Consider the following 16,169-nt stretch of genomic DNA (forward strand, 5'->3'; position numbering starts at 1 on the left):
TTATTATTAATAATTAATAATAATAATAATATTATTATTATTATTATTATTATTATTATTATTATTGTTATTATTATTGTTATTATTATTATTATTATTATTATCATCATCATCATCATCATCATCATCATCATCATCATCATCATCATCATCATCATCATCATTATTATTATTATTATTATTATTATTATCATTATTATTATTATTATTATTATTATTATTATTATTATTATTATTAATGTTGTTCATTGATGTCTCTAAAATGTTAGTTTCCTCCTTCCGATAGCCATGAAGACACTGGGTATCGCCATTGTTTTGGTCTGTATCAACGTCAGGGAGTGCCGCGGATTAAGGAACAGGAACAGCCGAGACCTGCTTGGTGATTCTGCCGGACCCCTGCTGGCGAGGGCAGGTGAACTGGTGAGGGGCAGCCTGGAGAGGTGTGACCTGCTGCTGGCTGCTGCCCATCGCCTGTCTCCTGTTATGTCATTCCGTAACAAGTGAGTCTCTCTCTCTCTCTCTCTCTCTCTCTCTCTCTGTCACTGCATGAAAAATCAGAATTTGTCATTTTGCAGTAACTGAATTCATATTAACATCTGAATTTATCAAGTTTCTTTAAGGAAATGGGAGCAGCAGCTGTCACCGAGATGAATTCACTGGGTTACTCAGCGCACCAGCGCTCAACAAATGTGGCAGGTCGCTGGAGGGAACTCCATTCCCGAGGGTTTCCAGAAGTGTGGAAGCAGAGTAAAGCAAAGTGCAGGGTCATTGTTGTGGACAATATCATCACCAATGCCACGCTCATCAACGAGTGAGGCTAAACGTGCATTCTTATTGATATTCTGCAGAACTCGAAATAATTTCAAACACTCAGCATCGAACTCTAGTGAAGTTTTAAATTTTCATCCTGATTATATGACAAATCTGAAAATACTTTTCTTTCCATTATTCTCGTGTGGTACCGTCGACAATATAAATAATAAGAAAAATAGCTCAAAGCAACGATTTTTGCTCTCAGGTTCTTGTCCTGGGCGATGATGTGGCAGCACCCTGAGACGCGTCTGGTATTTGTAGGAAATATGCAAGATCTGGACACGTTCTTAAACTACAACGCCTTGCGTAACACCCGCCACGCGTTGTATGTCGCTCTGCCGCCCAACAATCCTGGCGTTGCCGCCACAGGTAAAGACACAAGAGCCTGCAAACTGACATTTTCTTGTCCATTAATGGAAATATGAAATACATATGCAAGTTACTTTTATGATCACAAAGAATCGCTCACAAAATGTTACTTTTGTGGAGTGCCAGTAGTTAGATCTGACGTTTGTTCTTTAAAGGTGAAAAAAAAAAAAAGAAAAAAAAAAAAAAAAAAAAAAAATATATATATATATATATATATATATATATATATATATATATATATATATATATATATATATATATATATATATATATATATATATATATATATATATATATATATATATATATATATATATATATATATATATATATATATATATATATATATATATATATATATATAAGTGTATGTGTGTGTGTGTGTGTGTGTGTGTGTGTGTGAAGTCACATTTCCCCTTCATTGTATCCAGAAAACAGTTACGCTTTGTTTTTTTCCACTCTTGACATCAAGGGAATGATGGTGTGGAGATCTACCAGCGCTGTTTGTACTGCAACAGAAGCCGCGCTGGAGTGCAGCAACTGCGACGCCGCGGCGAGTACTCCATGATGACCGGAAGACAAGTTTTGCTTCCAGGTATCTTTTTTTTTTTATGTTGAAGGATCACTGGCCAAGGGAAACAAAACCAGAAAAAATCCCACTTAGGCGCCTGTCCCAAAAGAGAGGTCAAAAGAATGATCGAAATTTGAAGGAAAAGTGTCTTGAAACCTCCCTCTTGAAAGAGTTCAAGTCATAGAAAAGAAGAAATACAGAAGCAGGCACGGATTTTCAGTTTACTATAAAAAGGGATGAACGATTGAGAATACTGGTTAACTCTTACATTAGAGAGGTGGACAGAATAGGGATGAGAGAAGGAAGAAAGTCTTGTGCAGCGAGGCCGCAGGAGGACGGAAGGCATGCAGTTGGCAAGATCAGTTAGCAGAAGAGGAGTTAGCGTGCAAATGGCAATAGAAGGTAGCAAGAGATGCAACATTGAGGCGATGAGAAAGAGACTGAAGACAGTCAGTTAGAGGAAAGGAGTTGATAAGAAGAAAAACTTTTGATATCATCCTGTCTAAAGTTGCGGTATGAGTGGAAGTCCCCCCATACATGTGAAGTATACTCTATACATGGGCGGATAAGGTCCCTGTGCAGAGTTATCAGCTGGCGGGGGTGAGAAAAATTGGCGGAAACGACTCAGATCACCTAACCTCATAGAAGCTGCTATAGCTAGAGATGAGATTATAAATAAAGGACAGACAGAGGATGTTAAGTAAAAGAGGGGGACAGTTGAGTATCACTGAAGAAGAGGGGATAGTTGTCTGGAAGGTTGTGTCGAGTTGATAGATGGAGGAATTGAGTTTTTGAGGCATTGAACAATATTAAATTTGCTCTGCCCAATCAGAAATTTTGGAGAGATCCGAAGTCAGGCGTTCTGTGTCTTCCCAAAGTGAATTTAATTCCTGAAGGGATGAACGTCTAGGAAAGGACGTGGAAAGTGCAGGGTGGTATCATCAGCGCAGGAGTGGATAGGACAAGAAGTTTGGTTTAAAAGATCATTGATGAATAATAGGAAGAGAGTGAGTGACAGAACAGAACCCCTGATGAACACCACTGTTAATAGATTTAGGAGAACAGTGCCCATCTATCACAACAGCAATAGGACGGTCAGAAAGGAAACTTGAGATGAAGTTACAGAGAGAACGGTAGAAGCCGTTTGAGGGTAGTTTGGATACCAAAGCTTTGTGCCAGACTCTATCAAGAGCTTTGATATGTCTAAGACAACAGCAAAAGTTTCACCGAAATCCTTAAAAGAGTATGACCAAGACTCTGTTAGGGAAGCAAGATCACCAGTAGAACGGCCTTGACAGAACCCATACTGGCGATCAGATAGAAGGTTGTGAAGTGATAGATGTTTAAGAATCTTCCTGTTGAGGATAGATTTAGAAACTTTAGATAGGCAGGAAATTAAAGCAATAGGATGGTAGTTTGAGGGATTAGGACGGTCACCCTTTTTAGGAACAGGCTGAATGTAGGCAAATTTCCAGCGAGAAGGAAAGTTAGATACTGACAGATGGAGTTGAAAGAGTTTGACTAGGCAAGGTACGAGCACGGAGGCACAGTTTCGAAGAACAATATGAAGGACACCATCAGCTCCATAAGCCTTCTGAGGGTTTAGGCCAACTAGGGCATGCTTTACAATACACACACACACACACACACACACACACACACACACACACAAACAGAAGTGACATATGTAGCATCCAGAGAGATTATCATAATTATAAATGCTGTCTTGTGATAATGCTTCAAATATTTCGCAAATCGAAAGCGGTGTTTGCTCAAATAACAATTCATAAGAATTTGATCATATATCTTGAGCGCAGAACACAATGAAGGCTTCAGCGGCCACAGGTTCAAGGTGGTGGCCATGGAGTACTTCCCCTACATCAGCTACGAGAGGATGCAGGGCGCTAACCCAACGCTTCGCTTCAGGGACTCCCTCAACACTCGCATGATTACTGTTCTCGCTCAGCATCTCAACTTCACGTAATTGATACCTAGTTTTTTTTTTTTCTTTCATCGAAAAGAGAGAGAGAGAGAGAGAGAGAGAGAGAGAGAGAGAGAGAGAGAGAGAGAGAGAGAGAGAGAGAGAGAGAGAGAACAGAATGGCATCACAGTGTCCCGGTTGTCATTTTTCACCCATCATGAATATCTCCAGAAATGAAAGGTGGACTGATAATGAGTAATAAAATTTCTACAGATACAATTTTTTTTTCTTTTTTCCGCACTGTTTTGTGATGTCTGTATATCTATGTATACACTGCATGTATAGAAATCTACTAAGAAGGCTTCGTTTGTCGTGTTTTTTTGTCTCTTTACAATGAGTAAAAATGTTGTTTACATACATTAACACATATGGAGGTTAATTTAATTTTTATCCTTCTATGCAACATAACGCCAGCCCACAACTATCTCTCTTTTCAAAAGTATCACAAGACATAAAGAAATCTGGTGCATTGATAATATGATCAGTATGACCACAGTCAAGCCATCACGCGGCCAATTCGGCAATCGTCACCCGCCGGTGTCTAAAATTGAATGCCAAGGAATATAGCGATCGGTACAGATATATCTATATACAACTTGTTTTTGGTTAGTATTATCTGACATTTCATTTCTGGTGAGCAAAAAAAAGTCTGGACACTCCCCTGGTCAAGTTAGTCATTTCGTTCAGTTCCACAATTTCTCTCGAAGTGGGAGTCTTTATGATTGCTATTTAAAGGTACGAAGTGATGGAGCCCGAGGACTGTCAATGGGGCCTGGAAGGGAACGGAGGCAACTGGACGGGCATCGTGGGCACCCTGCAGCACGAAGAGGCAGACTTCTCCATGGACCTCACCCTCACGTCTGAAAGGGCAACCGTGGTGGATTTCTGTCGAGTGTACATCGATGAGAATATGGTCATCTTGTCTTCCAAACCTCGACCTCCTCCTGAATACCTGTCGCTCATCAAGCCTTTTGAAGGTAACGAGACACCCAATGCAACAACAGTGATAGTTTTTGCGATTATGGTAATGCATGTGAGTTGGGGGGAGGGCGAGGTACACTCCTACTTGAAACATTTGATACATTCAATACATCAATCGAAACTATAAAGCGAGCATTCTAAAATACTGATTGTAAAACGTCATATAGTGACTTAATACCCAGCGACAAGAAAAAGCCCGATGCGTTCACTGAACACATTGATACGATAATGAACCACGTCCAGTATGCCAGTGACGTTAGATAAGACGCGAACATTCCGGGCGCAACGATCACGCTTCATTAATGCCCATCTACTTAGTATAGTTACAAATCATCTTAGATAAGATAACTATTACTTGTAAGGTCATATAAATTATGCAGACACAAAAAAATGCCGTATCTTACAAGTGCTTAACAAGAGATTTGAAACGAATACAAAAGTCTGTTGCACATTTGAAAACAGCAATTGAATACGTAGGTTAATCAGCAGATAAGAATATTGCCCAGTGACTTACCATGTCCGCAAGTCTTCATTTAGAAACATTTCTGCGCCAAAATTCGTGACCAGTATAGTTGCTGTGAACCAAGACGACGCAGAAGCAGAAAAATAAGAATAATATCTAAGAAGGCACAAGAACAGAAGTAGACGTAGGAAAAGAAGCATAATAACAGAAGAAAGGAGGGAATAGACAGAAATCAGAAGATAACGTGGGAAGAAGCCGGCAAGAGCACAAGACAGTCAAAGGGAGATACAAGAGCAAGTAGCAAGATTACCAGTACATATCGCAAACCGATGATTCAAGAGAAGGTACCGAGAACAACAACAATATCCAGGCCCAGAAGTTTCCAATGACTAATAGACAGAGAAGCAGAAGACGGTAAAAGACAAATGAGAATAAGAGATATACAACCAAATACAAGACAAAGAGAAAATATCGCAGGACGAGGAAGCAAGATAGTGAAGCAGAAGACGGCAAGAGACTGAGACGAACATGAGATACATGAACAAATATCAAGACAAATAGAAGATATTGCAGGCCGAGAAACCAAGATAATGGAGCAGAAGACAGCAAAAGACAAAGACGAACAAGAGATACAGAAGTAAATGCCAAGATTAAGAGAAGCAAAAGAAAGAGAGAGAAGCTTCTAGAACAAACTCCCATACCCCGAAGTTATCAGAGGACTAAGAAATACCAAAACTGAAGACGATCAGGGGATGTTGACGTGACCAACAATACGGCCCAGAGGATGATCAGCTGACTAATAGATTAACGTATGAATAACAGATATCTCAAGAAAAAGAGCCAAATATCTATAACTCAACCATCAGATTATGAGGGAGAAAGGAAATGGGTCATACGTGAAGAGGCTACTAAAATGAGCCATAATGGTAATGATAACAGTTCTGGGCGAGAACGTCGTAAATGGCGAGATACAGGCAGCAACTAGGCGCTAGGAAAACGGAAGAAAGCCACTAGAACTCGGAGAGAGGAGTCCTGGATCTGAGAAGGCCAGACCAGGGCGAGACAAGGAGCAAGATGGCTCAGCTCACCAGATTGCTGGTCGTAAGTAGAGCTTAAAAGTTTGCAGTGCAGTCTGTCGCAGCTCATATTGATAGGTATTGTAGGTAGGAGTATTTTTTTTATTTATTTATTTATTTTTTTATTATGATGTGTTGATGTTAGGGTATTTTGTTGGTTTTTGTTATGATGTTGTGTAATATGTGAAAAATGACTTACTCATTATGTATCAGTCTCATCAATTACTATTATTATATATATGTATATTTCACTATTTCATATATTCATCCCACATGTACCATGGCCAGCCTGTCCTTTCTCTACCTCTCAAGGAAATTTCACACCCGCTTCCAGTCCTTAGGGGTAACTCCTGCATACATATGTTCGTCTTCCTTCCAGGTCCTTTCTCCTCCTTCTCTACCTCAAAGGAATTTCACACCCACTTCCAGTCCTTAGGGATAACACCTGCACTCGTCCCCCTTCTCTACCTCTCAAGGGAATTCCACACCCATTTCCAGTCCGTAGGGATAATTACCTGCGATCCACTTAGCTCAAATAAATACAGCCCGCATGTAGCGAGCTCTCAATTCGAGTTCATTCCCAGTCAGAGTCGGAGTCACTCAGTCACCCAGTCACGAGCAGTCAGTCATAGTCTCTCACTCAGTTCCTCTCAATCACAGTCAGCAGTGAGAGATGCTGCTCAGTTATAAATCATATCACTTCAGAGAGAGAGAGTACAATCAATCGTCACGCTACAGTTTCATCTAGAATCAAGTGTGTACTATCTACCTATTATTAAATCAATAACTCTCGTCATCGTGTCTTTTATTCGCACACATCATATATCAACCAGCTACCCACGACCTCCAAGCTACCAGAATCACCGCCTCACTCCGGTCCTCCACGCTACCAACACTCCAGACATCCTCATTGACTGGTCATGTAACAAGCATCATCAATCATCAACTTCAGAACAAGAGAGGTGACAATCACGCAATCTGGATCAGTGGTGCATCATTCTGTCTTCTTCGCAATTCTAGAACAAGTGTACAACTTCACTGATACAATTATTCGGATAACTTTTGAATGTCGATGTACTCCTGAACGCTTCATGCATAATAATCATACTTGAATTTGCAGTATACTGAAGTGCATTTTGCGGTTGTGTTACATGATACTCCGGAGAATTTGTTGTATTTAATTTAAGCGAATTAAAATAAGAAAGTTATCAGTGTATGCTGTATCCCATTAAGTATCCAGTCTAAGCAAGATTGCAACTTTGCAGCCTACAATATAGTAATGTAACTGATTCATGGTTTTATCCGTTTTTAGGCATTGTGTGGCTAATCGTAATCGTGAGTGTGATGGTGTGGGGCGTGATGCTGTGGTTGTTGTTAAGGATAAGGAGCGGAGCATTGCAGGGGCCCAGTATGGGCATTGCATCATCACTATTCTATGGCTGGGGGTTGCTCTTGGAAGATCGACCTTACGAGCCTCCTACCAATCTCACGGGTCAGGTAACATTTTATTCCAGCACTTTATTGTATGTGTATGATATATAGCATAACATCTATCTTGAAATCCCTTAAGGGAGATCATAATCTCTGTTCTTGGTACCAATACTCAGGTAAGAAGTTTCTTGGCCTTGGATCGCACTTGTAAGCTCACAGGCAAAGCTCTGCCACATGGGCTGACATGACTAAAAGTAGGTGAAACAAAATGAAATTGTACATCCACACATTTTCGCAGTCAAGAAAATTTCATTGCTGCTCCTCACTGTCCCGGAAGAAATCTTGAAATAATAAACATTAATCTGTTAAACAGAACATTGATAAGCTGAGGTAAATAAGCATAGGCAGAAGGCACATCTCTACTGGTGAAGGGGTTATCACTTTCTCCTCAATCACAACAATACGCTAACTGGTCACAGATAGAGCTGGGCCCAACGGTATATGAAAGATTTAATCATTCGTCAACGGTTACAAATGTTTTTTTGAATGGCTAGGAAGAGTTGACCTAGATGAATATTTTATGGCCGTCCCCAACTGGGAGCTTCTGACTGTTTAAACTAAGCATCCGTGTGCAGCAATACATAAAGAAAAAACAACAGTAGCTGCGCTGGCCAGAATTCATAGGCACAGCCTAGCATTACTGCGGGTTTCGGAGTCCGGCGGGCTAAATGGACTGGTTACGAGAGTTCATGAACTAAAAATAGAACAACAAAGATGAAAGGGTTGTTTAGTGTAGAAAGTAAAAGAGGTGTCAAATTATTTTTTAGACGTCATGGTCTGTATTTTGAAACACTTTGGATCTTTCTGAGAAGTGTTTTGAGAGACCACAAGGATAATTATTAGTCGGGTTAACATGGGTACTTTTAACATTGATAGAGCGGAATCCTTGTTCAGCTATCATTAGAATCGTGAAAATACCTTTGAAAACCACAATATTTTTCACGAGAGGTTGTTAAAGTTTGATTTGCAATTAATCTCGAAAACATTTTTATTGCGACGATTCGGAATCTACATGTTCCATCATCAGGCGTAAAAATAGGTAATATATGAGTATCATCCGTTTTTTAAGCCTGATGATGGAACACACAGATTCCGGAACATTGCTTTTAAGATGTAAATTCTAGCCCTGGTCTCGATCTTCATTCTGAAACCACTTTTCAAATGAGTCTCGAAATGTGTCTCGGATCAAGAAAACATTTTCATACAAATTAAATGTTTGATTTATTACAGGTTTTAGTGGGCATCTGGCTGATAACTTGTCTGATACTGCGGGCTTTTTACATGTCCTCCCTCATATCACGCCTGGTAGAGGGCGGTAACCCTCCAGTCATCAATGCAATCGAAGAAATGGTAGCAAGAGGTGAAACTGATGGATGGGAATGGGGCACTGTCACCATGACAGGAGTGTTCAATACTTTCTTCAGCACCAGTTCAAATCCGGACTTCCTTATTGCTAAGCAGTTTATGCAGGTGTGTTCCAGAAGATACATAAATATAAAGATAGAAAAATATAGGTATAGATAGACAGATAAATGGAGACAGATTAATAGATAGATAAAGAAAATATTTAAGATTATAAGTATTTTAATGCTGTTCTTGCTAAAACTTTCGTTGCTCTTCTCATTGTTGTTGTTATAATAGTGATCATTAATAATGTTCAAGCTGCTCAACTCTCGACTAGTGTGGCCGGTGAGGATCAATGCTTTTATGTCCCGAACGATAAGATGGATCATTATTGTTATTATTAGTATTGTATTTGTAGTAGTAGTAGTAGTAGTATTAGTAGTATTAGTATTAGTATTAGTAGCAGTAGTAGTAGTATCATTGTTGTTGTTGTTGTTGTTGTTGTTGTTGTTCCTGTTGTTGTTGTTGTTGACGATGATGTTATTGTTGTTGTTGCTGTTGTTGTCGTTGTTGTTGTTGTTGTGGTGGTGGTGGTGGTGGTGGTGGTAATGATGATGATGTTGTTATTGTTGTTTTGTTGTTGTTGTTGTTGTTATTGTTGTTATTGATGAAGGTGCTGTTTTCTTTTATGTAAGAGTGGCTCTGACCACAGAAAGTTTCATTGAAGAATGTCAGCCCCCAAAGAGAAGTCAAAAACACCATCCAAACTTTTGGGGACATGCTAGTATATGAAGACCTATTTAGTACGAAGCCTCCATCTAAACTTTCTTTTTCTCTTTTCTTTTTTTTTTTTCACAGTCCGTCTCTATCTAAACTTTTCATATTTCAGACGATGGGGCCGGAGGAAGGGATGAGGAAGGTGCTAGAGGGAGATTTCTCCTACATCCACAACTACTACGTGATGCGCATCTTGCTGGCCACTCACCAGCAGGGCACGGACTCCATCCCCGTCCACATCAGCACCACAAAGTACCCACTCTTCCCCGGCAACACCTGGGCATTCCGGTGCGGTGGTACTCAGGACCGTATTTTTCGTATTTTGATATACTTCTGCGCCGCATCTCCACTACATTCAAAACGCTCCAGTTGAAGTGACACGGGTTTTTAAGGATATTTTTTACAGATGAATAAGATTTCTACATCATTAATAGTAGAAACACTTGAGAACGCAGCCAATCGTCTCTGGCCTTTAAAAACAGTTGTGATGAGAGAGCAGAGCGTTTGTAAATACGGGCCATAGACGGATGAGTGCAGATAGTGGGGGAGGCTCTAACTTGGAATTATAAAAACAGATAATGATGATGGTGGTGAAGTTGATAATGCCCATATTTCTAGCCAAAAATAAAATGCTCTGGTTTCGGTTTCAGTTATGTGTGTAGTTTGTTTCCGCATTTTTTTTTTTTTTTTATAATCTCTTAAGTTAACCTTTTTCATGTTTCTTAACTATTTTTCTTAACTACTTCGATTCTTCCAATCTCTTTACTTTGGCGAATACCTTTTCCTTTTTTTTCTGCCTTTTGTACCTCTAATAAATATTGTACACATTTAATATTGTGAATTATCGCCGTTATTTACATATATCTTCCTCAAATTTTCGTATAAGAGATTTTTTGCATTATGACTCATTAGGTTTCTTGATTACCGCTGTTGTCTTCTCGATCCTGATGGCGCGGCGTGCAGGCCCGGCTCCCCGTTCATCACTAAATTCAATGAAGGCATTCAGCGACTCCTGGATGCGGGACTCATTGACTTCTGGATGGAAGACGTCATCTTGAGCAACGTGACCAAGAGGCGCATACAGGAGAAGGAATCAGATGAAAAGATTAACTTCTCAAATACGGTAAATGTAAAATACATTTTGTGTGTGTGTGTGTGTGTGTGTGTGTGTGTGTGTGTGTGTGTGTGTTTAAGAATGAACTATGAACCACTCTGTCTACAAAAAGCAAAAAGCAAACTATATTTACAAAAAGCTTAAATTTCTTTAGAACGGTGTATTTTTTAGTCTCCTTGCTTAATAGTTCCAGGAATGCGGAAGTATTATTATTATTATTATTATTATTATTATTATTATTATTATTATTATTATTATTATTACTATCATATTTTTATTGCTATTATTAATACTATTACCATTATTATTGATGATATTACTACTACTACCACAACTACTACTACTACTACTACTACTACTACTACTACTACTGCTCTTACTACTACTACTACTACTACTACTGCTCTTACTACTACTACTACTACTACTACTACTACTACTACTACTACTACTACTACTACTACTGCTACTATTACTACTATATACTACTACTACTACTACTACTACTACTATCTTTTCATGAGCTCATGTGTTTTATTATTTTTTGCTCGTCTCTATCTCTTCTAAAACACTTGTCTCCATTTAGTTTCATTTTTCAAAACTTATCTCTGTGTATATGCTGTGGCAACATTTTCTGTCGTACCCATGCAAGATTCAAGCAACCGTTTCACTTGGTTTGAACAGAACAGTTACTCCCAGGTGGTGCTGGGGCTGCTTCACTTGCAAGTCACCTTCTACCTGCTGCTCACTGGCCACACAGCAGCTGCCTCTGTCTTCCTCGTCGAGCACGCACTAGCTCGATAATGACCAACAAAGAATTACGTGTATATTGGGACGGATTTACGTGCATGCGATTTTTTTTATTTATTTATTTATTTTTTATTTGAATGAGTTAAGTACAAGTTAAGCTTGTTCACATTCACTTAAGTTTAATTATGTATAAGTTGCAGGTTCAATATTAGGGTATGTATTATTTATTTAGTTAATTCCGGACTATTATATGTCATGGATAAAACTGCGTGAAAATGAACAAAATAACGGAAATAATTACGGATCATGCTGATTTCGTATCGTATATTACAAACAATTAAACACCTGTACTTTATCTCTGCATCAATGTACCAGTATGGAATATTACGTTTTGTTACATGCTTCCTTAAAACAAATGCGAGCAGCAGTGGTAGACAACCTGAACGTCACACGGGTGTTATGAAGGTAAACGTAGCACAGTCACAAATGCTTCGAGGTATTATCATAAATAAAACCGTTGAATTCCTGTTTTACCTCTGATGATCACAATATCCAGTCAGTTGTACAAATAGTTCCTTATATACCCATTCCTGACACCACACAAACACCCTCATAAGCTTAGGTGTGTGAGAGTGGCAGCGTAAGTCAGGTAGCCCCGTCTCTTCGTCACAGCTGTCAAATTTGTACTGTGACAGTGTTAGGTAAGTTGGCTTCTCTCCTTCGTCACAACTGCCAAGTCTGTACTGTGACAAGTGTTGGGGTAAGTCATGTAGCGCCACCTCTCCGTCACAGCTGTCAAGACTGTGAGCGTGTACTGGGACAGTGATGGGTAAGCTTGCTCCTCCTCCTGGTCAAATCTGTCAAGTTTGTGAGCGTATTGTGACAGTGATGGATTAAGTTTGTAGCTCCTCCCTCTCCTGACAACTGTCAAGTGTTGGGACCGTGTTGGGGTAAGTTACAAGTTAGTTCCTTCCTTTGTCACGCCTTTCAGTCTGTATTGTAACATATGTTTGCAACAAGATGACTTTTTCCGACGTTATTTTTTTTTCAGTGGTTCACTGTGTGACATGTGACGTTAAAGAGAAAAAAAAACTGCCTTTCGCGGTTTTCTATTAGATTATAGATTCGAAAACAAAGAAAAGTTGGATTCATGTAAAGGGAAAGACTTGGCGTATTGAACAACAACAACAACAACAACAACAACAACAACAACAGCAACAACAACAACAGCATCAACAGCAGCAACAACAAGAACAGCAACTTTTCTGGCTTTCCTTTTCATGACCGTCACTAGTAATCCTTCATTTAAGCACTGATATATAAATTTCAGTAGTGGTAAAGCATAATGGAAACAAGAGTGAAAACTAAAGCAACCCTATTAATGTACATCCTATCACGATAAGACGGCGTGGTTCATTTCAGCAGCTGATAGCCGGGACACCCTCAGGGGGAAGTGGTGTTGTTTGTCTACCATTTACAAATAGTTTAGTTATGGATTGCCGCCACACATAGTTGTAGTGAGAGAGCAGAGCGTTTCTGAATACGGGTCTAAAAGAGATGAATAAAGTAAGGGGTCACAGAGGCCACGCACTTTTCATCTGTACGTAAAAACATAGTCAAAAGATAAAAATAAAAGTAAGGAAGCTTTCTTATAGATTTTTATTCTTTTTATTGTCTTCAGAGTATAATTTCGTATCAGTTGGTTCTGTCATTCAAGCTCCCCAAGAATGATATCAGATAGCATCAGAACACATGTTCAACAGAGAATAAACTTTGATACAAATTCAGATAGGATACATCTGATAGACGGACATGTTTTCTTTCTAGTTAATTTCTGCTGTGTACAGAATTTCACAGTAAAGCGTAGAGAGAGAGAGAGAGAGAGAGAGAGAGAGAGAGAGAGAGAGAGAGAGAGAGAGAGAGAGAGAGAGTATATAGTGGTTCAATTAGTGAAAACAGCACGTTATTCAGTAATCGCTCAGAATTTACTATAGACCACGTGTTCAGCGAGGAAGAACACACTCGCCGCTGCAAACCCAATAGCCAACGTGTAGAAAGTCGCCTGCAGCTGAAGTAGCCCAAGAATTACCTGCCTTCCATCGCTCTGCAACAAAATTTTTAAAATCTATCTATCTGTCTGTCTATCCATCAATCAATCAATTTATATATCTATCCATATATCTGTCTTACTATCTATCTATCTTTCTGCCTCTTCGTCTATTTACCTATCTATCTGTTTTATTTAACTGCCTAAAAGGAAAAGAAAGGCAATATGTTGGCAGATATATTGACTGATGCCACAATGCACTTCACCACAACACGTGTCGGTGATGTTCTCTCCGAAGTATCCTCCACTTCCTGGCGTTTCTGTCGTATGTGCTCACTGATGACGTCTTCCATCCAGTGTATTATCAGCCCGTTGTCCAGAAGCTGCTGCAGGGCCGTGTCAAAGCGACTTATGAAGGGCGTCCCTCTTCTGGAGAAAGAGAGAGAGAGAGAGAGAGAGAGAGAGAGAGAGAGAGAGAGAGAGAGAGAGAGAGAGAGAGAGAGAGAGAGAGAGAGAGAGAGAGAGAGAGAGGGAAGACAAATAAATAAACCAGGTAATAGGTGCTTTAAGCTGCGGAACAACTTAAAGGAGCTTTTCCGCAGCGGCTGGGCGGCTCTAATTTTTTGACATGTCGCAGACCTAGTCATATGGAGCCCGCCTGCACACGCCACGCCAAGTGTCGCGCTGCCGTGATGGTTAGGGTGAGTGACATGTTGGTATAAATGACTCTGTGTTTTCAATATGTAGAGTTTTATCTGCATTCTGATCACGAGAGTTTTTACTACTTAATGCAATAATATGTTTCAGCATTCAATGATTAACTGCTGAAAATAGCGAGCATAAGTAAAACATGTTATAAACATTTTTTTTAACATCTTCACAGTTCAACTCGTCGTAATACCATTTTCTTTTTTTGTTTCGTCAAGTTTTTACAATACATCTTTATTCTACAGCCACTGCTGAGTCTGATGGTGTCAACTAAAACTGGCTATCCCGTATAATTATGAAGTGAGCTATGGATATAATAAGCACATTTTGCGCGTTCGAGCTCGAACGAAGTGATGAGGCGATTGTTGCGTGAGTTGCAAGGCAGAAATCTTTGTTCACATGCGGTTAAGTCGAAATATGCAAAATACGGCAAAACGGTGGGTCTGACGAAAAAAATGTCATAAGATAAGAAAGATGCGCCGTCAAAAGTTACCTGCTATTAGTTGTTTCCGAGACTGAAATCGAAACTTTTATATGCGATGGACACCAAAAGGTGCTCCTGGCCAAATCATCGTTGTACCCCCGAAGGGCCAGGCGGAGCGGTGGGTTGTAGAGATGATTAGAACACCCCAAATAAATAAATAAATAAATAGATAATGGTAAACAATAATAATTCAATGATAAATTAATGAAATTATGATAATTTACAGTATAGTTAATATTGCTGCTGCTAGTACAACTGCTACTACTACTACTGCTACTACCATCACAAGAAAAAAAAACAACAATAACAATAATAAGAACAGGTATAACAAGCAATAACAACAACAACAACAACAGCAACAACAACAACAACAAGAACAACAACAACAACAATAGCAGCAACAACAACAACAATTACAGCAACAACAAGAACAACAACAACAACAATTAAAGCAACAACAAAGACAACAACAACAACAACAACAACAACAACAACAACAACAACAACAACGACAATTATTAAAGCAACAACAACAACAACAACAACAACAACAACAACTACTACTACTACTACTACTACTACTACTACTACTACTACTACTACTACTACTACTACTACTACTACTACTACTACTGCTACTACTACTACTACTACTACTACTACTACTACTAATAATAATAATAATAATAATAATAATAATGATAATGATAATAATAATAATAATAATAATAATAATAATAATAATAATAATACAACTACTTCTACTACTACTTATTGCGAGTAACTTGGGAATAATTTTGATAACCATAGTTTGTTAAAGATTCCATGTTATGGTTCACAAGAGCACGTCATGACTCACACCCTAGCTGAATATTCATAGGGAAGTCGAGGAGGCAGCAGGTAAGGGAAGTTATTATGGCATCATACACTTGGATTTGGGAAAGGCGTCTGATGAAGTGCGCTACGGAAAGCTCATGAACATGGCTAAAAACCAGAGAATGGACGAGAAAATTCTAAGATGAGTCAGGTCATGGTTATGCGACAAGCGACAGGGTGTTACAGTCTAAGTGGGACAAATAACTGGCGGAGGAACTAGAATAATTTGTTTTAGGACCGCCATCGTTTAATTACATTCATGATCTACTGTAGATAACGAATGGAGTTAGTAGCAACATTAGTAAATTTACAGACGACATGAAG

General features: G+C 39.1%; 3 protein-coding genes across 3 annotated transcripts in view; 2 read left to right on the plus strand and 1 right to left on the minus strand.

Moving 5' to 3' along the window:
* The first annotated feature begins 295 nt into the window (after positions 1-295).
* On the plus strand, positions 296-6,301 carry LOC135104655 (uncharacterized). The gene is made up of 5 exons (XM_064012187.1): positions 296-500; positions 611-1,182; positions 1,655-1,777; positions 3,571-3,733; positions 4,470-6,301. The coding sequence occupies exons 2-5, from the start codon at positions 1,035-1,037 to the stop codon at positions 4,840-4,842; spliced, it is 807 nt and encodes a 268-aa protein (XP_063868257.1). The 5' UTR covers positions 296-500; positions 611-1,034; the 3' UTR covers positions 4,843-6,301.
* Positions 6,302-7,627: 1,326 nt separating this feature from the next.
* Positions 7,628-12,066, plus strand: LOC135104656 (uncharacterized). Its single transcript, XM_064012189.1, has 5 exons — positions 7,628-7,751; positions 8,976-9,215; positions 9,979-10,154; positions 10,830-10,989; positions 11,665-12,066. The coding sequence occupies exons 1-5, from the start codon at positions 7,665-7,667 to the stop codon at positions 11,782-11,784; spliced, it is 783 nt and encodes a 260-aa protein (XP_063868259.1). The 5' UTR covers positions 7,628-7,664; the 3' UTR covers positions 11,785-12,066.
* A 1,314-nt stretch (positions 12,067-13,380) lies between these two features.
* The window catches only part of LOC135104657 (glutamate receptor ionotropic, delta-2-like), a 20,766-nt gene continuing 17,977 nt past the window's right edge, over positions 13,381-16,169 (minus strand). The window contains exon 11 of the mRNA XM_064012190.1: positions 13,381-14,206. Coding sequence (XP_063868260.1) covers positions 13,981-14,206 — 226 coding nt within the window. The 3' untranslated portion in view covers positions 13,381-13,980. The remainder of the gene's footprint in view (positions 14,207-16,169) is intronic.

Source organism: Scylla paramamosain, chromosome 11 (assembly GCF_035594125.1).
Source record: "Scylla paramamosain isolate STU-SP2022 chromosome 11, ASM3559412v1, whole genome shotgun sequence".
Lineage (NCBI taxonomy): Eukaryota > Metazoa > Arthropoda > Malacostraca > Decapoda > Portunidae > Scylla > Scylla paramamosain.

Coding starts and splice junctions, on each gene's coding strand:
- LOC135104656 (XM_064012189.1), top strand. CDS start 7,665: ATGGGCATTGCATCATCACTATTCTATGGCTGGGGGTTGCTCTTGGAA. Junction 7,752..8,975: donor CTACCAATCTCACGGGTCAG/GTAACATTTTAT, acceptor GATTTATTACAG/GTTTTAGTGGGCATCTGGCT. Junction 10,155..10,829: donor GGCAACACCTGGGCATTCCG/GTGCGGTGGTAC, acceptor CGCGGCGTGCAG/GCCCGGCTCCCCGTTCATCA.
- LOC135104655 (XM_064012187.1), top strand. CDS start 1,035: ATGATGTGGCAGCACCCTGAGACGCGTCTGGTATTTGTAGGAAATATG. Junction 1,778..3,570: donor AAGACAAGTTTTGCTTCCAG/GTATCTTTTTTT, acceptor TCTTGAGCGCAG/AACACAATGAAGGCTTCAGC. Junction 3,734..4,469: donor GCTCAGCATCTCAACTTCAC/GTAATTGATACC, acceptor TGCTATTTAAAG/GTACGAAGTGATGGAGCCCG.